The sequence below is a fragment of the Anser anser genome, assembly GCF_964211835.1.
Source record: "Anser anser genome assembly, chromosome: Z".
Classification (NCBI taxonomy): Eukaryota; Metazoa; Chordata; class Aves; order Anseriformes; family Anatidae; genus Anser; species Anser anser.
In genome coordinates, this window is record NC_139723.1 from 74754137 (window position 1) to 74780584 (window position 26448).

Sequence of the window (26448 nt, forward strand, 5' to 3'; positions counted from 1 at the left end):
CGGACTTTGCACATACTTACAAACCCCAAAACATTATTGTATGCATTTTGAAAAAATATAGCTTTGAACAGCTAGGAATACAGTGCTTTCAAATAAAACTGAAACATTCAGTACATGTAAGACTTGGAGAGTAAATACAAGTTTTTTTTTTACCTTACTGTTGCCCTTAAAATCTTCCTGATCAAAATCAAAATGCCGACACAGTGCACCAACAGTGAAAAGTGACCTAAGGAGTGCTGGTTTATTGGCAGTAAGTATTGTACTGTTGGGGTCTTCTTGATGTTGACTTTTTAATTTTGAAAGTGCACCTACAATAAGATAAAAGTTTTAACCACAGTGTTTAAACATGGTGCATTCCGAAGACTTGTAGCCAAAACTGAAAAGTGAAAATTACATGTTACGACTTTACTTACCATAGTATCTATTAAAACAGGCCCACACAAACTTATAGTTCTGGGTGACCTTATTCACAACAGCCCCAAGACAGCTCACACAATGCTGAACAACCTAGGAGCAAGAAAGAACACATGAATTACATACTTAGAATTTAAAATTGAGGGTTCCATAGAACAATACAGAATTAAAACAAACTCTCTGACAGTCTATCTCCTAGACTGCTTTGAAAAACTGCCCAAACTCATAATTGTTAAAATATAGCAACAACATATACAAACTCCAGTAAACCAAGAACATAGCCTTTTTCGTGTCTCATGAGTCCCATGACCAGCATAAGCAACTTTGTAATGAAGACAGACTTTCTTTAAGTCAAAACCATGCATTTTGGAATGTGAAATTGAATCAACAACTGGGTATTAGCAATGAAAAGCTTACCGTCATGCCATATTTGATGATGAGTTTCATGAGGTCTTCCTCAATAGTGGCAAGGAAGGTCTCACTTGGGTGCTCCATTAGTGGCACTACAAGCTCTAAGATTTTTGCAACATTGCAGATCACCATGAAATCATTCTGAGTCTGAAAAAGAAGTGTTTACAGCATTTAATATTTCCGGCTATGTTACCTATTAAACAAGTATTATTAATATGAACTGATAGTGAAAAATCACAGCTCTTACATAAGATATGACTCAGGTATTTAGTAAAGATTTAGAATGCTATTTATATTATTTAGATTTGATATTACATTACTAATTTTTATGAAACCTAATTCCTGTTTTTTATGGAACCTCTGTTGAAAATCTGTTGAAGCAGAACTTCAGCTTTCATAAAGGCTATGAGCAGACCTGAAAACTTATCAACTCTTGGTCTTGGCAATTTTATTTATTTTTTCTTTCTTTAGAAGTCCTACAACAAATTTACAGAACATTTTCTGACACATGCTAGAGAACACACAACATCTGGCAACAGGTATCAGCAACAAACAAAGTTGTGTTACGGCTGAAGGTGGCTTAAACAAAATAGATAATTATGTCCACTAATGTAGAAATTACAATTAAAATTATTATTAGTTTGCACAATCATGACTATATACATGTTGTAAGTGAGGAACCTCTGGAAAATACTTTAGATATGAAATATACACCCTGGTAAAAAAAATGACTTTTTTTTTGACAACTCAGGCTCATTTAGCATAATAGGATAATTTTCATATGCTATTATCAAACTATTTACATATTCAAGCTGACAGTGGTGAACTAATTCTACAATTTATTTCAACCTATGTAAGTACAAAATGTGTATAAACTGCTAAAGAGATGCTGTAGCAAGTATAATCAAGGGTATAATCAGATACCCGTTTCCTATACTGTTTGATCTGAAGCATCTCTAAAAGTCTTTTGTAGATGTGCCTAAAGAATGATTCAGAGCTGAACCCAGAAAATGTTTGGATATACCTACAAACTTATCTGATAACAAGACTCTCAAAAACCTGTCTTTCTGTGGGCAACTGACCTATTATGATGGGATACTGCCACCTACTCAGCCATGCTCCTCCTTTAGCCGTGGCTGCATGATCTGCCCTGCTCCTTCTGCCAGATCAGGGATTTGTTGCAACCTTCGCTGAGCCCACTGTGCTAATCAAAATGGCGGAAAGCCCCACAGTATGTCAGAGGCAGAAGGACATTTAACTGGAGTGTTTGGTTTACCATTGTAACTCCATAACATTTTTGTGAACTAAACTGTCTTATAGAGAGACACAAAAAAAACAGAGCTGCGTAAGTGGAAACTAGAGAAGGAAGAGGTGAAGTGCTAAAGGACAGAGTAGGACATTTTCATTCTGATATATTTACTATACGTTTCAAGAAATCATAGATTAAGCCTTTAGGCTTAATATTCATGTATTAAATCTTAAATACTTTTAAGACTGTGACTGAAAAACAAAACAAGTTTAAGAAATGATTTTGTAACAGGTGAAAAAGTGATAGTAAACATTTCAGTTTCATTTGGCTGTAAAATGTGGAGGAGAAGGTGAGGAACAGCATCTTAGAAGTGACACAGACCATTAAAATGACCTAGTACCTTCAGAAGGTAGGATGTTCAGGAAACAGAAAGACAACTTTATTTCTCTTTTCCTACCTTCAATTTTGTTAAGCACGCAAAATAGCCATTAATTTCTATGATTAATTATCTGGGGAGAAAATAAGGCTGATATTCTAATTTTCTCTACTTACACTACATTTAGTGGTGAGGTATGGCTGCATGGTCATGGCATGTTTGACCATTAGCTGGGGCCTGATTTTGCTGAATAAGAACAAAGTGGTTATGCAAGCAACCAAGCGACCAGAATTCACGCCTTTGTTGTCAGAATCTGCAAAAATTAGAAAATATACAAACGATATGAGATCCAAGTATTACTTGATCAATTAAAAACATATGGCCTAACTATCATATGAATATCTTTTCCATGACAATCTCTTCCATGAAATATCCCTCAATATAAAATATGCTTATATATTCTTATTAGATAAGAGCATTAGAGATGATAACATAATGTGTTAGCATTTGTATATGATCACAAAATATGTGCAAAAAGAAACAGGGATGCTTCAAAGACATTATTATTTCATAAATACTGTATACAGAACACCGGTCCAGCCAATGATTCCTATTACAACTGCAGAACACACTTAGGCAAATAAAGTTTTCTGTATCTGTTTTTGTTTTTAGTGACCTAAAACTTTTGACAAATTACTTTAAAAGTAATTGTTATTGTGGTTAGTTAGGGAAAATTAGGAAAACTTTATGTACTTTTGAACACTGTATAATAATAATGAACTTGTATGCAAGAATTCACTACAACAGGTTTTGTAATAGGAATTCTCAAACAGTAATTTTTCATCACATTGATTTTAACAACCACTCTTACAATATTCATTTATTTGTATTTAAAATGCAAAGTGGATGAGCTACTGGATTCTAAATAATATTACCTGATAAAGATTCCTCATATTTAAGGATGTGCTCAACCAAATTGTCAACAAGCTGAGTACAGGCTTTCTTCACAGGTTTATATGAGGCATCCTCTTCTGACTTCAAAAGCTACAGCAGATGAAACAGAAATTGATTCAGTAGAAAGGCTACATTCATAAAATCATAGAATCTCCTTAGTTAGAAGGTACCCACAAGGATGAACAAGTCCACCTCCTGGCTTCACCACCCAAAAATCAAACCAAATGTCTGAGAGCGTTGTCCAAAGGCTTCCTGAACTCCATTGGGCTTGGTGCTGTGACCACTGCCCTGGGGAGCCTGTCCCAGTGCCCGAGCACCCTCTGGGTGCAGAACCTTTCCCTAACCCCCAGCCTGACCCTCCCCTGTCCCAGCTCCATGCCGTTCCCTCGGGTCCTGTCGCTGTCCCCAGAGAGCAGAGCTCAGCGCCTGCCCCTCCGCTCCCCTCGTGAGGGAGCTGCAGGCCGCCATGAGGCCTCCCCTCAGCCTGCTCTGCTCTGGGCTGAACAAACCAAGGGACCTCAGATGCTTCACACATCTTGCCCTCTAGACCCTTCACCATTTTTGTAGCCCTCCTTTGGAGGCTCTCTAAAATTTTATGTCCTTTTTATACTGTGGCACCCAAAATCTCACACAGTACTCAAGGTGAGGCCGAAGCAGCACAGAGCAGAGCAGGACAATCCCTTCCCTCGACTGGCTAGCAATGCCGTGCCTGATACACCCCAGGGCATAGTTGGCCCTCCTGGCTGCCAGGGCACACCGGTGACTCACGTTTAACTTGATGTTGATGGGAAGCCCGAGATCCCTTTCTGCAGGGCTGCTCTCCAGCCTCTCATCCCACAGTCTGCACGTGTATTCAGGGTTGCCCCTTGTCAGGTGCTCTTGTTAAACTTCCATATTGTTGGGGATTGCCCAACTCTCTAACTTGTCAAGATTTCTCCACTAGGCCTCTCTAGCCTCATTCATTCATATACATTGGATAAATACTGGTTTTATAATAATTACTACAAGTAAACAAGGATTTTGTATTACGAGATAATTTTTTTAACATCTCCATAAAAGCTCCATGGTGAAGAAAAATTTAAAGGAAGTAAAAAACCATCAAATCAAAATGCAAGAGAATCAAAGAAAAACTACGTGTGACAAAAGGATAGATGAGAGCAGTTCTACTGATGTTTTCACGGGGATGAAAGCTAACTCTGTGCTTCATGAACTATGAGGAAAATATTAATTTAGTCATACTTGCCGAGAGTAATTAATAGAAGACTTTTCAAAATGCTTAGGTAAAAAATAGGGAAAAGGCAAAAGGATTTTTTTTTGTCATTAAACAAAAAAATCAGTCTAAGATGAAACACTTTTAAGAACATAGTAATCAAACTTTGGGTACTGAAATTGTATTCCTTAAGATCCTTTAATATCTAACATGGATTGAACCCCCCAAACTATAGTCTTTTTTTCAGTGTAAGCATTAAGCTGATATACTTGGCTAACTATTTTCTTGGCATTCCAGGCTAAAGTAAAATGTTTTGAGACCTCTTTGATGATTTTGTTAATTTTGCTTTAAAATTCATCAGTGCACACAAGAATTAGAGGAGAAAGATACTACAATCTAATAGATATAAACAAAGCAAGCTCATTTCTTAGAAAAAAGAGGGTAAAACATAATGTAGAAGTAAGCAATACTTTATTCACTGCTTTTACAAACTGTGTAACAGATATGTTAGATGTGAAAATATATGTATCTATCACTGAAAAAAATAATCTACATTGAACCAGATGCTCATTTCAGAACTAAGTACCTTAACTGTGGATTTCATGTTATGCCACTCATTATTGAAGACATCAAGAAATTAAAAAACAAAACAAAAAAATGAAAACCTCCCAAAATGAAAACCAAAATATGAAATATTTTTAGAACATTTTTTTTACATGGAAATAGAGAAACTAGTGTCAGAGACAAAGAAAACTGCAGCAATAAAGATTAAAAAAAAAGTAAGGTGTTTAAAGGGCATTAATTGAATTTGTCTATTGTAAAGGATTGCTTCTGAAGTACCCCTCCAATGCGTTTTAGTATCAAAAGAAATATTAATATTCTTACAATGATTATGTCATACCTTAAAATTTTGTACTTACATTTTGAAGAAGCTGTTCAAACCAATCATACCCTGTATCTCTACAAGCTGCAACCTAAAAGCAGTATTGAGAATAAGCTGGTTAAAACAGGAACCTGAAGAAATATTACTTCAGTGCAGATGTCATCTTTAAAGAACAACAAATATGCAACAGTAAGATGATTTTGTATCTTTATAGATTAGAAACTGTTTTCTACATTAAAAAAAAAATTCTCACCGTTTCAGTAGTACCAGAATTTATATATATTCCATACAATGCAAGGCCTACATATTTTACTGGCCATTGCAAATTTTGGTTTTGTAGAACAACATTTTTTTACACATTAAAGCATATCAAAAATGAACATGTATACACATATGAAAATGTATATATGTATATATATATATATATACACACACACACATCTTAATAGAAACAAACCAATCCTTAACTCTCATCATGTATCTAGATCAGCTCACAGGTGCTCTCAAGCAGAATTAGCAGAAGATGGAGTTAAGCGCAAGTCAAATTGACTGACTTTTCAGCCTGGAAAAACGCACTCTACATTTTTATCTGGTAAAAACATTGAAAAGCAGGATAAAGCTGCACACAATTTTAAGTAGACTTACTTGATCTTTACATCTTTGTTAAATTCATATTAACACACCTTCTCAGCACAGTGATTTTACACAACACATTACCACTACAAATGTATAAGCATTTTATTGGAAACAGATTTTTGAGACATGCTGGTTTAATTCACTGTTTCCACAAAGTAGATAAAATTACGCAGTTATTAGTTTACTCTAGGTGAGGACATGACCCTGTATTTGTAAAGAAAACTTATTAATCTTTCAAAATAAATGTTATCAATTGTTTGTGAATTTTTACTTCTAAGAGACCATTTCTCGCCTACCTGGGCAACCTGCTCTAGGGAAGCTGCTTTACGGAACCTGCTTTGGCAGGGGGGTTGGATCCTATGATCTCTTGCGGTCCCTTCCAACCCCTACAATTCTGTGATTCTTAGCTAGGCAACTATCTGCTGCTACTAGCATTTGCTGGGAGATATCATATATAGTAGAAACTTAATATGTTTTAACTGAACAAGTATTTTACACAACTGGAATATAAGGTGGTCCCAGTTATCATTGGCAGCGTTATTTGTGAGTTTATGTTTCATGAGTTGAAGTTTCAAAAGCTTGTTCCATCAGATGAATAATTCTCACACACATTCAATGCCAAGAGATACATAAAGAAAACCATCTGATACGTTAGTTAGTTGTGTATTTTTCGCTTTCTAAAAGACTACAGATAATGTTTCAAAGACACTAAAAATATAATCAATTTCTGCATATAACCCAATTCAAATTTGTATAACATACCACATCAGTGATGTTTAGTATTTTCCTGGTCATTGCTTCTTTGTCATGGTGTGGAGTTGGAGTAAACCAGAGCTTCTGGAATGTTTCATTTACTAATTTCTGAAGGGGAAAAAAAAAAAGTATTAGCAGAAATAAATAAGCCGATCTTGGCACATAAATGTTATCTCTCATATGTCCATACAATAGATTTGCTGATGATACATGCCATTTCATGAGGAATTGTTCAAACTAAGTGGAACTGTTGTAGAGAAGGCTATCAGAGGCAGACCCAGATCAAATATTACAGGAGTTATATACTAGCCTCTAAACATTTCACTGGGAAACGATGCTACAGAAACCATTTTCTTTACAAATGGTTACAACTTTCCTGCTCTAATTTGCATTCCTCAGGAAAACATAGCACCCTGAGAAAATAAAAACTAAACACAAGATTATGATTTCTACAGCAGAATTAGCAGCAGTGGTAGATTATTTTGGAGTCTTCAGAACAGTTGTGATAAGGTAGGGAAGAGAGAGAACCCAAGTCTCTCTAGCCAAACTTAGAAGTAGGTTCCCTTTCAATGTTTTTGATGGTGGAAAAGGTGGAACAGAGGGAAAGGGAACTAAATTATTTCCGCATTGCTTACAAAGTATACTGTTTTAAGTATATCTCCTTGTCCATAGAGGCATAAAAAATACATTTTAGACACCACTCTCATTTTTATGAGGTTGTTGTAAAGGAAAGGGAATGAAGGAGAGGGAACAAGGTCAACCTCCTTTTGTAGCCGCGCCTTTGATAAACAGTCTTCTCTGAAAGCCACTTGGTATTAACATGTCTCAAGTGGTAAAAATACATAGTGCAACTTTAAAGTTGCAGATTTCAAATGCCACTGAAAGAGTGATACAAAATTATTACAGGTGTATTCTTAACTACCCACCTATTCTAAAATTATTTTGCTTAGTCAAACAAAAACATCAGTGTCAGGTTAATGATTTATCACATAATCTTACTTTTGTGCCCTTCTGCATATACAGTCCAGAAAAAGCAGAATGTGAACACATAAGTAACATTTCAGGGCGAGTAAGTGATTAATAAAATGTTCAAAGTTAATGCAAAAAAACATACATAAATACCTCAGACCAGAGAACTTACATGTCTGGTATATACTAAGTTCAAGCACTTGATTTTGTCCTAAAGCTTATTTTGTGTGCAGGAAGGATTTTCATACACCAATTTTACTTGTTAGAAAAGTACTATACGCAATTCTTGCAAGCAGAAAAAAAAACCCAAACCTCTAGAAAATAACTTTTTTTTTGATATTTTGACTGTAAGTAAGAACTTGAAGAAAACAAACAAGAGAAAGAAAAACAAGTCAGCAATGTAAGAAGTTAAGATACTTACTCTCTCAAAAATTAAAAGTAAATAAAAATCACAAACTTTACAAACAAGCAATGTAATATTATTTTTTTAATTATTTTTGTCAAAAAAATAGAAACACCAAAACAATGATAATTAAAATCCTGAGGGATGTGTTTTACTCTACCTTAATGCCTTCTTCATCATTGACTCTTCGAATCATTTTCACACACATCTCTGTAATTTTGGGAAATGTTGGTTGTTCAATGCAGATATCCCTAAGTATCTTTATGACTCTTTTTCTGACACTGATACCTGTATCCTGTGAGGATAATAAAAGCATTACACTCTTGAAAACAATTCTGACGTATGAATTAATTTGTGTTATATGAACTAATATTTGAAGATCAACCAACTTTGCTTACAAAATGTATTTAGAAAAGGCAGCTAAAATATTCTAGAGTGCATTTATATGAAAGGTCAGCATAACTTGCACCACTTTATTTGCAACAATTCTAAATGGCTGTTTGAGTGCCCTTTATGTTGAAATGCTTCCTTCACTTACACCGTCTTCTGTATAGGAGCTCATGATATTGCATATGTGTAATTCCACTCCATGATTTTAAAAGCTAGATGTAGTGATGCTTTAACTATGTTGTTCGAACACACAAAACCCCTGTAGATCTGGACAGTAATACTTCAAGCTTTTGGACAAAGCTTATGGATAAGCCCTATGCAGCAAACCTTTTCCATTTTCCTAGGCTTTGTCTGAGGTGGTGGATGAGGAGTTTCACTTCATATGATCATATTCAAAACCTGTTTATCTGAACATCAGCATGAATTATGTCATGCATGCTTGTAAGCACATGGAGCCAGCTATCTCTAGAGCCCCTCACAAACATGTTTTATTATATAAGTACAGTAAATGAGTGGTACTTGACTAAAAACCTACATGACATGGATCCTAAAAGCTAATGTTACTTTATAGTTAAATTAACATTGTATTTTATCTGAACATCCAGACAAAAAACACTTCCTGTACAAAACCTGAACTTCTAACACTACTAAAACTAACTTTCTAACAGGAAACCTTTTATAAAGCTAAAATACAGCATAGAAAAGCAAAGTAGTTTTATATTTTTTTCTTTTGGATTAGAAATGGAAACTTCAGAATACTGTGCTGTCGATCTTTCTTCATTGTCTCACACTACCAATTTGCCTTCAGTAACCTATTTCTCAAAATCCAGAGATATGGAATTCCTCTTCTCACATAATCTGCGTCTTAACAGTGGAATTAAAAGGAACACAATCCTGGTTCTGCTGCAGTACAACTTTCTGCGTATGTTTACTTTCTGATGCCAAAAAGCCTAACTGGAAACAAGTGATGTGTTTTACATGGTTGGTCTTACAAGGATGATGTACCTCATTTAAAACAATGAAATGTAATACACTGTTGGGTTTGTAATTCCGTATTACTAAACATACAAGCTCTGCTGAAAGCAAGTTTCCCAATGCCATTTACTTTATCATAAATATCACAAGTCACCATACCAATATTCTTTCAATCAGCATGTCATAATACTGCTCAGCAAGCTGAGGACGACACAGCACAAATCGGCCAAGCAGCTCCACAGCTGCTTCTCGTACACTAGTAGAGTTATCCATTAACCGCCCATGAACACCTCGTTGCATATCCAGCTGAAAAGAACAAATACAACACAAATCCAAAATAAGAAATAAGGATTTCTTCAAAGTATGCATGTGCATGATGGGATTTTTTTTTTTTTTTTTTTTTTTACCCTGGCAAGAATACTGGGGTCTACAGCAACAACCTCAGACAAACACTTCATGGCTTTTGTTCGAACAGCAATTGCATTTTCACCAAGTACACGCAGAATCTAGTAAGAGAACAAAAGGAAAATTTCAATTGCTTTGGGAAGGCAGTAAACAGGGCTTAATAAAGGCAAAAATGCAGAAGAACAACACGTATGCTATTTAACTAAAATAAGAGTATCTGTCTACTAAAAATTGAATACATTTTCTCAGACAGTAAAGAGGTGCATGTAAATGATGCTCCATAGCACTGATGACTTCAGCATAGGTATTTGCCAGGATTTGCTGTATCTCTAAGACTATTCCAAGCAAGATTCATACAAGGTCCATATGTTCACTCCACGTCCCTTTACTTTAAATTGTACTTTTGCCATTCAGATGAGGCTTTCACCATGCTTCTTTTAACAGGAAGGTTGGATTTGGACACTGTAACTCTAGAACTGGCTACGTATGTAGATCAGTATAAGTAATGTGGCCTAAACCGTTCCTGGAGTTCAAACATGTCACCATGCCAACATTTTAGTCCTCCCAGGAAAAGGAAAGAAACCACACTGTCAAACACCTTCTGAAGCGAGTGGGAGTAACATGCACTTGTACAAGCAAATAACTATGTTGACATGTATTTTCAAATCAAATTAAGATACATTTAATGGGTTAGCACTACCAAATGAGCAAGCATCTTACAAAAACTGTGGAAAAGATTTCAACATTCTGTAATTAACCCTTTACTGTGTGCATTTAATATAATCATTTTGCATATACTTACACAAAGAAAATCACATAAGCACAATATGACGTATAAAATGCATGCAAGAAAAAGAAAAATAAGCACTTATTTTCCATCAGTACAGAATATGAAAGCACGTGGTGTCATCATCGCCTCACAAATACCTGTGCTCAGCAATGAGCAGGTATTGCACACTACCTCAAGAGTGTTTAGAATCAGAAACCAACTCTGTTTCACTGTACTAATACTTCTGGCACAGTTTACCTGTGTCAAATAAATATCGAAGCTCTGGGCAAACGGCCTCATAGAGGCCAAGTAGCGAACAATCAAACATGCATCTTCATAGTCCACGGTATCAGAATTCATCCTGCAACAAATTCAATGCAATAATTAGGACATGTTTATCAAAAATAGCTAAAAGCATCAAATAAGATGCCTTAATAAAGGTTAATAAAGAAATCAGCAGTAGTGAAACATACTTCAATGTACTGAACTGAAACGGAGCAGTTTTAATGATGCTGCGAAGAAACTTTTTGCGACTTTCTGCTCTATGCATGATTTGTCCTGTGGTCTCAACATCTTTTGCATGATGAGTTCCTTCAGATGAATCCTCATCTTTCTGTGATTTAATTGCTTTCTCTGTCTCCATAGTTGTATCACGGAACCACTGAGCTATATAAAACTTCCGAGAAAACTGGAGACATACAACAGGATGCATAGAAAAGGAGATAAAACAGTGAAATTAACAGATTTATAATGAGATTAAGTGAGTCTAACGCATCAACCATATTTTGGAAAAGACAACAGTGTATGTTAAGGTGTCAATTTAACTGATGCACGACTGAAAGTCATTTTATTCAGTCAACATGTTATAGAAATTATTTTTATGTACATCAGAAAGCTGAAATTTACCACTAGTGATGCATCAGTTTCTGTGTTCTCATCCAAGTAATCCAGCAAAGCCTTTTGTAGCTGTTGAATTTCATCTTCTCCTCCTGAAACCTGTCAGAAGGAGAAAGATAGATATAAAACAGAATATTGCTCAGTGGTAATTATTATCTGACAATCTGCGTGTCCACATATAAAATAAAGTGTAAGTGTTTTGATAATTGCAGAACATTAACAATATTTTAAGCAGTTACCTGTAAACTGCATACAAACTAAAGCAAATTAGACTTTGTGACTCCGAAGTCTAAAAAAGATTAAAAGCAGTTTAAGACTCGTGTTAAAACTTATTGACTGATATGATTAATTCTCCTTCTATGATCTTGTGTTAAGATACTATGTCACTGAGGAAAAAAGAAAGGCTGAAATCACACAGAGCAGACTGACACAAGGTTTAACATTTAAAAGTCATTGTTAGTTATCTTACAGACAATAAAAAAAAAAAGAAACAGTGACTTCTCAGGCATAGAAGACACAAAATGCAAATGAAAACAAATATGAAAACCACAGACAACAGTAAAAAGGTATGGGAAAAATTAAAGAAATAAAAATAACTTATTCCGTATGCCAAAAATATTTGGCATAACTGTTACCAGGGATAAAGCACCTCCACAGAAAAAGTGCAGCAACTGTGCTCAATGTATCTAGGTAAAGAATTTACGGAGGATGTTACTAAAAACCTCTGGGATCTAGCATTAAAGTATCACACTCTCTGCGATTAAACTAAGTTTCTGTGCACATAATGGTGATGTAGGTTCATTTGTAAACATTTAGCACCCTCCTATATGTACAAATTATAAATTAAATGTTTTAAATGTTAGATTTTGTGGATAACGTGCTTAATGAACTCAAAGTATTTTCAAACAAGTAAAAAAAATACAAAAGAACAAACAGGGAAAAAAAAAAGCCCATAAATAAAATCATATTCAATACTATAAAAGTAGAAAAGAATAATTCCTGGTTTAATCTTCTTCAGCTACAAAAAATTTTCTTCTTCAGCAATAAACCTCACAACTTAATGAACTTTAACCTCTGCAGGAACAGCACAGTTTGAGAATTTTGTCACAAGTGCAGTAAATAATATAGCTTGCAAGCATGAGCAAGTGGAAAAAGATATGGTCACAGTCCAGAGGATCAGAGTATAAAGAGAGAAACTAATGAATAGATTTTCTCCTAAATCTGATTACACGGTTCAAGAGTCCAAACCACAGTAGACACTTATAAGCATTCATCAGTCCTTGGGGAATACCCTGGTGGCAATATCAGAGGGTAGAAGGAAACATCAAATAGTCTGAGTGTTCAACTCAACAGGAAAGAACACTCTGTAGAGGTGTAAGCCCCTTTCTGATTGGAAACAATAATTTCCTGATGACTAGAGCTATGTCCACCAATGGATCCTCTTACTGTCTTTCCATCTGAGTAATAAACTCAAACTTAGCTGTTACACAAACATTTCCATGTAGTTATTTTTTCTTATGTTATAAATCATTTATAAACAACACACTGTCTACCCATACTAATCGTACTGTATAATTTATATTTCCATAATGTATGGATGGTACTGTCCACCATCAATGATGTTAAGTTCTTGAATAACTGAAACCAAAATCCTTTTAGCACTCAATTGCCCAAAGCAATTTTATTTTCTGCAGATGCCAATGCCTAGTTACTGCCTGATCTTGTTAAAAAAATAAAAATCAGGTTACCATTTGCATACATATCTTCCTGGAATATCTTTCAATACCTTTATAACTTCTGGAGATAGGGAAAGAGATAGGGGTCCTTCTAAAACATTTCCCTACAAAATCTGATGTAGAATTGTCAGAATCACTGCCAATAGAAGAGAATAATAATTCACTAGCACACAGAAGTATACATTATATTAAACCATGAACATGAAGATTTGACACTCTATATAGTACAATATTCTAATCAACAAAAGTTACGGCAATTATCAGTCTCACAAAGGAGTAGATGAGCTTTGATTTTTTATTTGAATGCCTGTGAATTGTGGAATTGTTTCCTCCAGCATAGATCTGTAACAGTCGTTACAGAATACACGAAATAGATCTGGATACTTTTTCAGGCAACCGAAAGGGAAATTCTGATATAGTGAATTTGATATGACTACTCAACTTCAGATCTGATCACAGTGTAAGCAGGTAATAGTTCAAAAAGAAGCATATAGGCCCCATAAGAAATGTGCAAGTCTGTATTTTTAGAAGGACACATAAGACCTGATGGTTTTCTCATACTATGTGCAGTAGAGAATTCAAAAGCACATATCACTTTGATATCTGTTGCCACCCTTGCAGATTTGGAAACATTTTGATAATCAGCATCAGCAGAAATGCACATGTGCATTCTCTAGTGAAAGATATATGCAAGTCCTGCATGTAAAATAAATATGACCAATACCAGACACATCATATAAAATCTAACCTTACAGGCTGAAGACTTGAACTCTCTAAAACCCGTATAAGTGCCATAAGCCCAATTACCACATTGTGACAGCAAATACTTACATACACACATATTTTTATTGCCTCTGAAGACAGAATTCAACTGTTGCTGTCACTCCATTATTTCCTCTATATTTTTACAGTAAAACTGGTTTTACCACTGTAATTAACCACTTAGTATAACCACGATGAGTTAAGAAATGTGATACTTATAAATCAATGGTTTAGATTTCTGGAAAACGATGAAAACTGATTCTTCACATGTTTTTTGTTGGAGATATTTTTTGTTTGCTTTTTTCTTTTTTAAATAAATCTTTATAATTTTCAAAGATTTCAATGGACGCATCTCAATCCAGCTGAATCCAGCTGGCATGGGATCTCTCACACACCTGTTTGAGGATTCTGGCTATAGATCCTTGATCCATTTTGCTAGTGACTGCATCTTTCCTCAGTCTTGCAGCTACAGTTCCAAGATAGTCAAGCGATGCAACTCTTAAAGCCATTTCTGTTGATTTGTTACTGAACTGGTGAACCTAAGAAAAGCAGAATATATACTTTTTAAGTTTTTATTTTTATAAAAGAGATTCCTATCACACAATACTGGGTGACCTTATTAAAAATTCTACCAAACCTCCATATTCAGTAAAATTGTCATTTACTTTTGCACCAGATACAATCCTTATTTTGTATTACTGTTTTTTTTTCTTTTATTGTCTCTCGCTACATGTATGCCTGTTAGAGGTTTTTTAAATATACACTTTCATAAAATAAACCAGACATCTAGCATAGCATAGATCTTAACCATCAAAATACATCTTCCTCATTATTCCCACAAGTGTAATGAAAGCTACATCTTACTAGGAACAGGACTATAACATATTCAAAAAGAAAAAACAAAAACAAAACAAAACAAACAAACAAAACCCACCAAGAACAAATACCCAGATCAAATCAGCTGTTAGCACAGCTAACAGAAACAACCAACAGATGCAGCCATTTGTGCAGCAGTCTTTGGCCCTGCTTTGGGAAGCTTCAGAAAACTTCAGAACTTTCTGTGTTCAAGGTCCATGAGCACTGGGGAACTCCTGGCAACTCTCTGAGGAACTTGAGGTTGCCTGCTGCTGTTAGGCAAGGACAAAGGTAGGGGAGACCAGTAGGATGTGGGCCTCCAGAAAGTCTAGATGCTCCTAATGAGCTCTAGGGGTTTCTAACAAGCATCATTAGACAACCCCTGACCTAAGACGTCAGGAGTTTCTGTTGCAGCTGCCCCCCCACTAAGGGAAGGGGTCAAGTATCCCTTTAGCTGGTGCCTAGCTACTCTCTGAGGAGAGGCCTTAATAAAGGCCTAATCTAGAGCACATGTCCCAGAGTATAGCTAACAGAAGCGTCCAACAGATACAGCAGTTTGCATAGCAGCTCACGCAGAAGGGTGCATTGTAGGCATCAAAGGAGGCCCATGGCTGATCTCAGGTCCTTGCTACATTCTCTGACATGGAGATGGATCCCTGCCCAACTGTGCTGGGGGCATACCCAGCTGGAAAGCAGCTTAGCAGAAAAGGATCTAGGAGTCCGGGTAGACACCAAATCAAACATAAGTCAGCAATGTGCCCTTGCCAGTAAGAAGGCTAGTGGTATTCTTGGCTGCATTAGGCAAAGTATTGCCAGCAGATCAAGAAAGGTGATCCTTCCCCTCTACTCAATGCTGGTGAAGCTTTAAGTTGAGTACTATGTCCACGTCTGCCCCATGCAGTACAAGAGAAACATGGACATACTGGAAAGAGTCTGACAAAGGGCTATTAAAATGATCAAGGGACTGCAGTGCCTGTCCTATGAGGGGAGGCTGAGAGAGCTGGGACTGTTAAGCCATGAGAAGAGGACGCTCACGGGGGAATCTCATCAATGTCTACAAACACCTGAAGGGAGGGTGCAAAGAAGATGGAGCCAGTGGTGCCCACTGACAGGACAAGAGGCAATGGGCATAATCTGGAATACAAGAGGTTCTAAATGAGTATCAGGAAGCACTTCTTCACTGTATGGGTGGAAAAGCACTAGGACAGGCTGCCCAGAGAGGCTGTAGTCTTTCTTTGGGCATCCTGCTCTAGAGGTGTCCTTGCTTGAAAAGGGGGATTGGACCAAATGACCTCCAGAGGTCCCTTCCAACCTTAACCATTCTGTGATTTTGTGAAATTACTGTGTTAATTACACTGTAATTAATACTGAAGAACAACTCTCTTAAAACACATCAGCAAAAATGTTCACATTCTGTAAAATTTCATATTCCATAAACAAATTGTATTGGTACAGGAACTACCTACCTATCTGTTTTCAGATTCTGTGCTGAATGAACAGTCCAGAGAGGATATTTAACATGAATAGTTACAGCTATTAGTCTGAATTTACTCTAAATGAATATCTGGTATAGAATGGCATTTTTTAAATATGGAAAATGTCACTGAATAGTAGAAGTGTACTTCTATGAGAAACAATTTACGTATGGCTTTTTCCAAGTTGCTTATCAATGATCTTCTTACCTAAACTTTATTATTTACAGTAAGTGATACATGCAAGAAAATCCTTAGATGCTGCATGTCTGCTCCAACTATCTAAAAACATTCCTGTAATAGATGGAGATGAAATAGACAAGTCTTCATAGTTAAAAACAAGAATCCCTTACCAATAGCCTTCCTAACAAGCTAAGTAGCAACTCTGCAGCTGGCCATTCTGGTTTATTGACTGTGGAAAGAAGATCTTGAATGAAGTTCTCAAACAGTGGCCTATAATCTTCTTCCCCTTGTTTACTGCCACACCTGTTCAAAAGAATGCATTATATAAGTAAAACTTAGAGACATTTAAGCGTTTCTTCTGATGTAAACAAAAGCAATCCTATGGTTAATCAGAAAAAACAAGTTTTAAGTGATTCTAAAAGAAAAAGAATTTTATCCAGTAAAGGACAAATAGTTCTAATATTCCCTAAGCTTTTTCATTTATTATTTTGAGTTAAAGCCTGCATGAAAAGGATGGATGAGGTAGGTAAAATTCTGAACCTCAGGCTGGAGTGGTGTATTTAGGAGGTATTGATTCTAGACTCTTTAAGCCTGGTCTGACTTAATTCAGAGTGATAAGACATCTCAGTATTATGTACTTCAAGGTTAAAATCAGAATGTAAAATTCAAAAGATAACATACCTGATATGTTTCAGTTACATGTAACAGTCTTAACATCTTTAATGATATTAGAAGTATGCAGAGAGATGGCTAGATCTTTAAACAGCCTCTCAGCTTAACAGTGGAAATTAACACAGTAAAAACCTCAGGACTCTTTTTAAAAAATGCCTACTTAGGTTATTCAGGTGTGTGTGTGTCTATATATATATATATATATATTTTTTTTTTTCTTCCTGTTGAGCTATTGACATTCCTAACTTTGGCTATATGAAAGTGATTCTAGGTTCTCTCTATCTTAGTCATTCTGATGACTGAATGAATCTGGTTTCACCACTTAAATATTTGTTCATCCTTCTCTTACATGCTTCAGATGAGTAACAGACACCTGATAAAAGTATCCTATATAAGCTGCCAGATAGTTCTCCACACAATTTCTACGCAATACATTTTTTTGTCCAGGAAAGTAACTCTGTTAGGGATCTATGAAGTACATTGCTATAAGTAACTTCACTAGTGGGTATTTAGCACAGTTAAGAAATTAGGTTTGTCCTGAGGAGTGACAGACTTTATTCAGAGTTGGCTTCATCAATACACTAAAGAACATAACTATACTTACTTCTTAAGGAAAATAGAAAGGAAGTTTTGTGCTGTTCTCATGGCTGTTTCATATGAGTTAGTAATAAGCACATCTTGATCCACCTAAAAATAAGAAGATTTATTAGACTAACACTTGAGCATACATAGAAATATTATTTCCAGATCAGTATGTCTCATGCAACGAATAATTACAGCGAACAAAATTACACCGTCCAATTACTAGACCACCGTCATAAAACGTTATACCCACAAACACAGTCATTCCTGAAAAAAAAAAAAGAAAAAAAAATTAAGAAAATAGGATTTCTTAAAACTATCTTCCTTACTTTTTTGTTCGATTCCTCCTCTGAATTAGAATCTTTTTCTGCAGATGGTAAGTGCACAACACATTGAATAAGCTGCAGAACTAGTGCTGTTACCATCTGAATATACATGGGCTCTCCATCAGTGTCACTGCTATTTAACCTGTTAATATGAAAAGGACAGCATTAACACTAAAATAAAACAAAACTATTATTTTGAGCCCTAAATAATTTTACGATTTATAATGCTTTTACCACAGCTAGAAATCTATATTCTAGACATTTAACTAGTCATTTGCTTCTCTCTTATGAAGTGAAAGAGTGGATCTAACAAAAACAATAAGTATTATTCTTAGGTAGGAGAGATGAACTGAAACAGTCCACAGATGACTACCAGAATATCTGTGAAGCTCAGGCACTGAAAATCTACAGAAATATTTAATAAGTTAAACACAAGCTCAAGAAGTGGGCCCATGTGAACCTAATGAGGCTCAACAAGTCCAAGTGCAAGGTGCTGCACCTGGGTCTGGGCAATCCCAGACATGAGCACAGACTGGGAGAACCCATTGAGAGCAGCCCTGCAGAGAAGGACTTGGGGGCTCTGGTGGACAAAAAGCTCGACATGAGCCAGCAGTGTGTGCCTGCAGCCCAGAAGGCCAACTGCGTCCTGGGCTGCACCAACAGAGGGGTGGGCAGCAGGTGGAGGGAGGGGATTGTGCCCCTCTGCTCTGCCCTTGTGAGGCCCCACCTGGAGTGCTGCATCCAGGGCTGGGGCCCCCAGCACAAAAAGGGTGTGGGGCTGTTAGAGCGGGTCCAGAGGATGGCCACAAGGATGATCAGAGGGCTGGAGCACCTCTTCTACAAAGGGAAGTAATTTGATATTGGGTTCTTTCTTGAAGACAGGCTGAGAGCTCAGTTTGTTCAGCCTGAAGAAAAGGAGGCTCCAGGGAGATCTCACTGAAGATCTTCAGTACTTAAAGAAGGCTTATAAAAAAGACAGAGAGTGGCTTTTTACTTGGGTGGATAATGATAGCACAAGGAAGAATGGCCTTAAACTAAAAGAGGGGAGATTTAGAACAGAAATTTGGAAGAAATTCTTCCCTTAGAAGGTGGTGAGGCACTGGAACAAGATGCCCAGAGAAGCTGTGGATGCCCCATCCCTGGAGGTGTTCAAGTCCAAGCTGGATCAGGTGCTAGGCAACCTGATCTAGTGGATAGCATCTCTGCCCATGACAGAAGGGTTGAAACTGGATGATCTTTAAGAATCCTTCCAACCCAAGCCATTCTATAATTCTATAAAACACCTACAGGCTAAGCTACTTAAAATAGGCGTATTATTTATAATGCCATACCAATTTCCAACATAGCATAAAAAAGCTAATGAACTGTTGCCCTAATAATTTACTACTTCTGTGTTATTTAATATATGTGGAATCCGGAGAACTTTTAAACAGGAAAAAATAGTCATCGTGACCTGGACTGGCTTCTACAAGAGTTATACCTATGGTAATATCAGGTAGTGTAACAGACTTTAAACTTCAGAATGCAAGAGTGTCTTTAAGTTTCTACGACCAGTGTGAATACACCACAACTCACATTTCTCCCCTTCCAAGTGATTTAACCTGACAAATGGTATGGTGTTTATCTACCCATATACGCATTAATAGCACCTAATATTACCCTCTGCAATATGAAAAAGGTCATAATCTCTGACATCATTCTCCCTATATTATCAAAATAATAACTGAACACAAAACATTGCAATTATTCTATTTAATTCAATTACTGTAAGTTATTTTTGACTACATTTACAAAAAAAAAATCTTTCCATATGAAATTTTGCAAAAGGTGTCCCGTTCATGACTGTAGCCACAGATAGGAAATGCCCTTTAACAGACTAGAGCTAGGATTTTTACAGATAAGTAGTGTAGTCGCTGTGAACTTGAGATGAAGACTTTGTTCCAGCAAAGATCCTAATTCAAAGAGGCTATCCACTAGTTATGGTCCTATACCTACCACGTTCATATTTATTAGATGTCTTTGATGACTATAATGGAATCACACAGGTTAACATTTGGGTTACTGAATTCAACTTAAAAGTTTCAGTGTCTGAAAGTCCAGCTGAAGCACTTTAAACACATTTAACGTAAACTGAACAGTTCCTAAATGAAACTCATTTAAAGGAGTATTAGTTTGATACCCTGGAAAGAGTACTCAAAGACATTCAGCCAGAAATCTCCTATTAGGTTTTAACAATGAAGAAATTACCTAACTACATATAAACAAAATCAAAGATTTTTGAAACTAAGATCCTTTTGAATGCACACTAACATTACACTTTAGAACATCACTCCTTAGTGAGAAGACTAACCAGATATTTCAATTATTTTTGTAACCAAGCATAAACATGATGGCGTAAGAAACAGTGACTATTACAAGATATGTTTGTCAGGGAACTCTGCTCTCGCTGTAGAGAAAATTCACAGAATCACAGAACCATCTAGATTGGAAGAGACCTCCAAAATCACCTAGTCCAACCTCTGACCTAACACTAACAAGTCCTCCACTAAACCATATCACTAAGCTCTACATCTAAACATCTTTTAAAGACATCTAGGGATGGTGACTCAACCACTTCCCTGGGCAGTCTACTCCAGTGCCTAACAACCCTTTCTGTAAAGAAGTTCTTCCTAATATCCAACATAAACCTCCCCTGGCACAACTTTAGCCCATTCCCCCTCGTCCTGTCACCAGGCACGTGGGAGAATAGACCAACCCCTACCTCGCTACAGCCTCCTTTAAGGTACCCGTAGAGTGCAATAAGGTTGCCCCTGAGCCTCCTCTTCTCCAGGCTGAACAATCCCAGCTCCCTCAGCCGCTCCTCGTAAGACTTGTTCTCCAGACCCCTCACCAGCTTCGTTGCCCTTCTCTGGACTCTCTCGAGCACCTCCATGTCCTTCTTGTGGCGAGGGGCCCAAAACTGAACACAGTACTCGAGGTGCGGCCTCACCAGAGCCAAGTACAGGGGGACAATCACTTTCCTAGACCTGCTGGCCACACTGCTTCTTATGCAAGCCAGGATGCTGTTGGCCTTCTTGGCCACCTAAGCACACTGCTGGCTCATATTCAGCCGACTATCAACCAGCACTCCCAGGTCCCTCTCAGCCAGGCAGTTTTCTAACCCCTCCTCTCCCAGCCTGTAGCTCTGCTTGGGGTTGTTGCGCCCCAGGTGCAGGACCTGGCACTTGGCCTTGTTGAACTTCATACAGTTGGCCTCATCAACCCATTGGTCCAGCCTATCCAGATCCTCCTGCAGAGCCTTCCTACCCTCGAACAGATCGACACATGCACCTAACTTGGTGTCGTCTGCAAACTTACTGAGGGTGCACTCGATCTCCTCATCCAGATCATCGATAAAGATATTAAAGAGGACTGGCCCCAGTACTGAGCCCTGGGGGGCTCCACTAGTGATCGCCCTCCAACTGGATTTAACTCCGTTCACCACGACTCTTTGGGCCCGGCTACCCAGCCAGTTTCTAACCCAACGAAGCGTAAGCCAGTCCAAGCCAAGAGCAGCCAGTTTCTTGAGGAGAATGTTGTGGAAAACGGTGTCAAAAGCCTTACTGAAGTCAAGGTAGACCACATCCACAGCCTTTCCCTCATCCACCAAGCGTGTCACTTTGTCATAAAAGGAGATCAGGTTAGTCAAGCAGGACCTGCCTTGCATAAACCCATGCTGACTGGGCCTGATCGCCTGGTTGTCCTGCAAGTGCCACTTGATGACACTCAAGATAATCTGCTCCATGAGCTTCCCTGGCACTGAGGTCAAACTAACAGGCCTATAGTTTCCCAGGTCTACCTTCCGGCCCTTCTTGTAGATGGGCGTCACGTTTGCTAGCCGCCAGTCGACTGGGACCTCCCCTGATAGCCAGGACTGCTGATAAATGATGGAAAGTGGCTTGGCCAGCTCTTCCGCCAGTTCTCGCAGTACCCTCGGGTGGATCCCATCCGGCCCCATTGACTTGCATACATCTAAGTGCTGTAGCAGGTCGCCAACCATTTCCTCGTGGATTGTGAGGGCCACATCCTGCTCCCCATCCCCTTCCACCAGCTCAGGGTACTGGGTATCTAGAGAACAACTGGTACACATACAAAACTGTGAATGTTTCCATCTACAAGTTAGCGATCTATGCAAAAATTACCTGAAGTTTCTCAAACTCCTCTTGCTAGTTGGTAGTCTCGCAAGGGAAGTGAAAATTTCTTCTAGTATTAGCTGTCTGTGTTTTTCATACCTGGAGAACACCTATTTAACAGTTACAGAATTGTTAAAATGTTATTATTAGTTACATACAATAGTGCTTGCTAAGTCTATAAAAATTAGATGTAGTAACATATACTTCACTTGACTTTTAATGCATACCTTGTTTTTAATGCATTACTTTATTTCTTCAAAGCAAGTATTTCTTTATAAAATAAACAAAAACTTTTTCAAATAAAGATTTTAAAAGTATTCTAACAACACAGATGTCTAACAGCTCTTAAAAATACCGTGTATCTTAAAGATTTCTGTCAATGGTAGAAATACACTGTGTAAGTCAAATAGTATAATACTAAGCTTTCAGACTCCAGTATATAGCAAAGCTCTACAGTAGCATAAATTAACATGAACACATACACAGTTACAAAATATATTTGGCAATCCAGTTTTATTTCATATCTTTGTCTTTAATATTTGCCTGACATGAAATATTCTTTAAATTTACGGTTAAGATTGTAGAATTTGCTTCTCCTTTTGTTCAGGCCGTTTTTATAAGTTCAGAAGCATCTGATCCTTACAAAGATGAACATTTTCCACTTAAACAACCACATATGTTACACTACATTTTTCCTGAAATAGTATTTTATTTGCCCCATGAAGTTTTCATATACCCACTACTTCCAAGGAAAAGAACTTATTCTATTATAAAAGTATCCTGCTAGCTCTCTAGCTTATTCCATTGCATAAATTCATATCTTAACAAAAGAAATGAGGAAAACCATGTTGCTAAGATTTTTTAAACAAGAGAGAACAGGTAAGAGAGAGGGGTTTGTGTTTAGACTTTAGACCACATAACATTCATTCATTAAATTCCTTGCTTAAGTTGCTCCTCTGCCAATAGGAGCAGCTCAGGTAGATTTAATACTATTCCTAGCTTATAATACCGAACTGTAAAAACATGAAAAAACAAGATTAAAGCTCTAATTCTCTACCAGCAAAAAATACAGCCTATGTATATGTCCTAGTAACTTGGACACACAGGAACATGAAATTGCATATTAAAAATTACTTACTGCGGTCACTAATTTGATGGCACATAACTGTAGCTCACTGACATTTTCTACAAAGAAAGGTGTTATTCCCATAGATGATACCTATCAATGGAAAGAAATTATTGTAAGTATACTTGATTGGCAAACTGATATTCATGCTATGTTACAAGCAGGCTACTCATTCATCAGATAAGGTATTCAAAACCACATTAATTTACATTATTTGCAAATTGAGTACAATCATGCTAAACTGTTCTTAGGTGTACAATAAAAGCCCTTAAAGACTGAAGAAGAGAACAGGAAGATAACATACTACACAGAGACCTGTCAGCCTATGTGAATACGTACAAAAAATATGTACTGATTTCATATTTCATGTCATTGACACTTTACAGTCTCTCTGGGAAAGTAAAAGGAACAAAAATAAAACCAAAACAAACAAAAAACCCCACAACATTCTCAGACATTCTTCAGACAAAATTTACCTGAAGAATAGTTGTATCAGTAAGAAGCTGTATCTCTAGCAACTCTGACAAACTGCTGACAATGTCACAAACTTTGTTATACAACATCACTATGACTCTTTGCTTGTGGGTGGAACACTTGGCACGCTTTGCTTTTGAACTTAAAACACCACCTAGAAAATCAAAAATATTTTTGTTAATTTTTTTCAAGAAAAACTTGAGACAAACTTCTTTATACCCTGGTCCAAATGGTTATACTGAAATGATAGCTATTACAGTAAAACTAAACATTAAAATGACCAAGTTATGCAGAGGATGCAATTAATTCATTGTTACTTTACTCTACATTTAATTATCCTCAATATAACATAAAGCATTAATTCAGAGGCTGTATATGATATGAAAGAACTATCAGTATAAAAAAATATAAAAATATTCTGGGAAGTCATATCACTTGCATCATCACGCAATATATATATATGTATATATAAAGCGTATGCATATATAAAGCAAAACATAAATCTAATGTGAAAAGATATTTAAAAATTCTTTAGTATACTAACCACCATGAGGATCCACTCTATATACAGGGTCATACTGAGGATAGAGCGTGTTCTGCAAATGAAATTTTGTGTATTGAATAACTCTTTCTATTACATCCTCAATATATACAGCTTTAGGCATATTTGGTGATGTCATAATATTGATAGCAGTAAGACAAGCATCTGCAGATTTTGTCACTCTTTCCATAATAAGATCTCTCCATAATCTCTCCTCATCTTCAGTGTCATTGTTCTGCAAGAGGCAAGAAAAGCAGGACAGTGTAAACAACAAGTCAAATATTTAGCCTTACCAAGTACAATATACCAATGCCATTTTAATATACTTACAAACAAGCACATTCGTTTATGATACAACGATAGTTTGTTTTATAAATCAACTGGTTGTTTTACTAGCAACAAGTTTGCAGTACTTCTCCTTATGTTATAAATCTTCAATATTCCACTGTATTGTTCTGGTAAAACACACAGAAGCTTTCTGTATATCATAGGGAAGAACTATGAAAGAAGATCGCTACATTCTCTACTTAAGACTGACATACTTAAAGCAAAACCTGAACTCATTCATCTAGTATCACCCTTAGTGGTCTACGTGTATTATTTGCTGCTTTTACCAGTCTAGTTTTTGCCACTAGAGGGAACTCTCACACAATCAGACTATTAAAAGTCACATTAAATTCATGAGAATAAAACTTTCCACAGACCAACTCAACTATTTAGTGAGTTTAAAAATATGTCTTATCAAATATATCCATTTAGTGTTAGCACTGGGTAAAGAAGGTTCAATCATGTTGCAACAGGGCAGAAAAAACAGTACTTCCTATTCACTTATTTTTCATATTACTGAAGACATTCATTTTCAAGTTCATATTCTTCTTTTCCAATATACATAATCTCTCTCAATTTCTGCAGATTAAGTTTTTTCTGTAAAACTCAAAAACACTATTCTTGTTAGCATATTGTTTTGTCTAGAATGTGTAAAAATAAACATATATGAACTATGGTATTTCAACCCCACAAAAACTCAAAATCCAGACGCAGATTTAAGCATAACAGAAAAAAAAAAAAGAAAATTGTAGACTTCCTGTTAGTTTTGTTTATGCTGATGACTTTAACTTTGCAGCCTAAGAATGGACCTAAATAAATGTAACATAGGAAGGATATAACACTTGGATAAAACAACATTATATAAAAAAACATAAAAGGATATATAAAATATAGAAGGATGTAAGAAGGACATATAAAGTATGTCCAAAGAAGAGCAACAAAGATGATGCGGGGTCTATAAGGGGATATGTATGAGGAGCAGCTCCCCAAGGAAGTGGTCATGGCACTGAGCTGCCGTAGTTTTGAGTTTGGACAATGCTCTCAGATGCATGGTTTGATTTTTAGGTAGTCCTGTGTAGAGCCAGGAGCTGGACTCAATGATATTTGTGGGTCCCTTCCAACTCTGGATACTATGGTTTAAAATGCCTCCTCAGTTCTTAACGCTTTGGGGAGGAATATGCTCTACATGAAAGCCATCCTTTCTACCACTGTGTAAGGGAAGTTTTATAGAGAAGTAGCAAAGAAATTTGCACTGGTGTAAGTAATACCAGTTGCCACAAATATTTCAGACTGAAACTATTATAAATTTAAAATTAAGTCAAAAGATAACTCAACTGCTCCCAACACTCTGGTTTGTTAGCAGTACTATAGTAAAGCATTTAGTACAAAAAGGATATAATCAATTGAATTTTACTTCAAATCTTAAAATTTGACAATATGTTAATCACATACATGTAAAACCAGAAATTCCTTTCAGGCACACACCAAGCATTTGAAATTATCACTGAATGGGACTCAAGTGAAGA

The 26448-nt window shown here is 36.6% G+C and overlaps 1 protein-coding gene across 7 annotated transcripts in view; it reads right to left on the reverse strand.

Moving 5' to 3' along the window:
* NIPBL (NIPBL cohesin loading factor) overlaps positions 1-26448 on the reverse strand; it is a 168541-nt gene that overhangs the window by 12370 nt on the left and 129723 nt on the right. For all 7 annotated transcript variants that reach the window (XM_083818455.1, XM_083818452.1, XM_083818454.1 and 4 more), the window contains 21 exons: positions 24599-24830; positions 24057-24208; positions 23593-23673; positions 22464-22564; positions 18286-18424; positions 17979-18061; positions 16873-17005; positions 14588-14731; positions 11704-11793; positions 11271-11485; positions 11056-11158; positions 10031-10129; positions 9783-9929; positions 8419-8553; positions 6896-6994; positions 5535-5588; positions 3386-3494; positions 2627-2763; positions 832-972; positions 414-507; positions 154-308 (listed from right to left, as the gene is read on the reverse strand). In XM_083818455.1, coding sequence (XP_083674581.1) covers positions 154-308; positions 414-507; positions 832-972; positions 2627-2763; positions 3386-3494; positions 5535-5588; positions 6896-6994; positions 8419-8553; positions 9783-9929; positions 10031-10129; positions 11056-11158; positions 11271-11485; positions 11704-11793; positions 14588-14731; positions 16873-17005; positions 17979-18061; positions 18286-18424; positions 22464-22564; positions 23593-23673; positions 24057-24208; positions 24599-24830 — 2643 coding nt within the window. The remainder of the gene's footprint in view (positions 1-153; positions 309-413; positions 508-831; positions 973-2626; positions 2764-3385; positions 3495-5534; positions 5589-6895; positions 6995-8418; positions 8554-9782; positions 9930-10030; positions 10130-11055; positions 11159-11270; positions 11486-11703; positions 11794-14587; positions 14732-16872; positions 17006-17978; positions 18062-18285; positions 18425-22463; positions 22565-23592; positions 23674-24056; positions 24209-24598; positions 24831-26448) is intronic.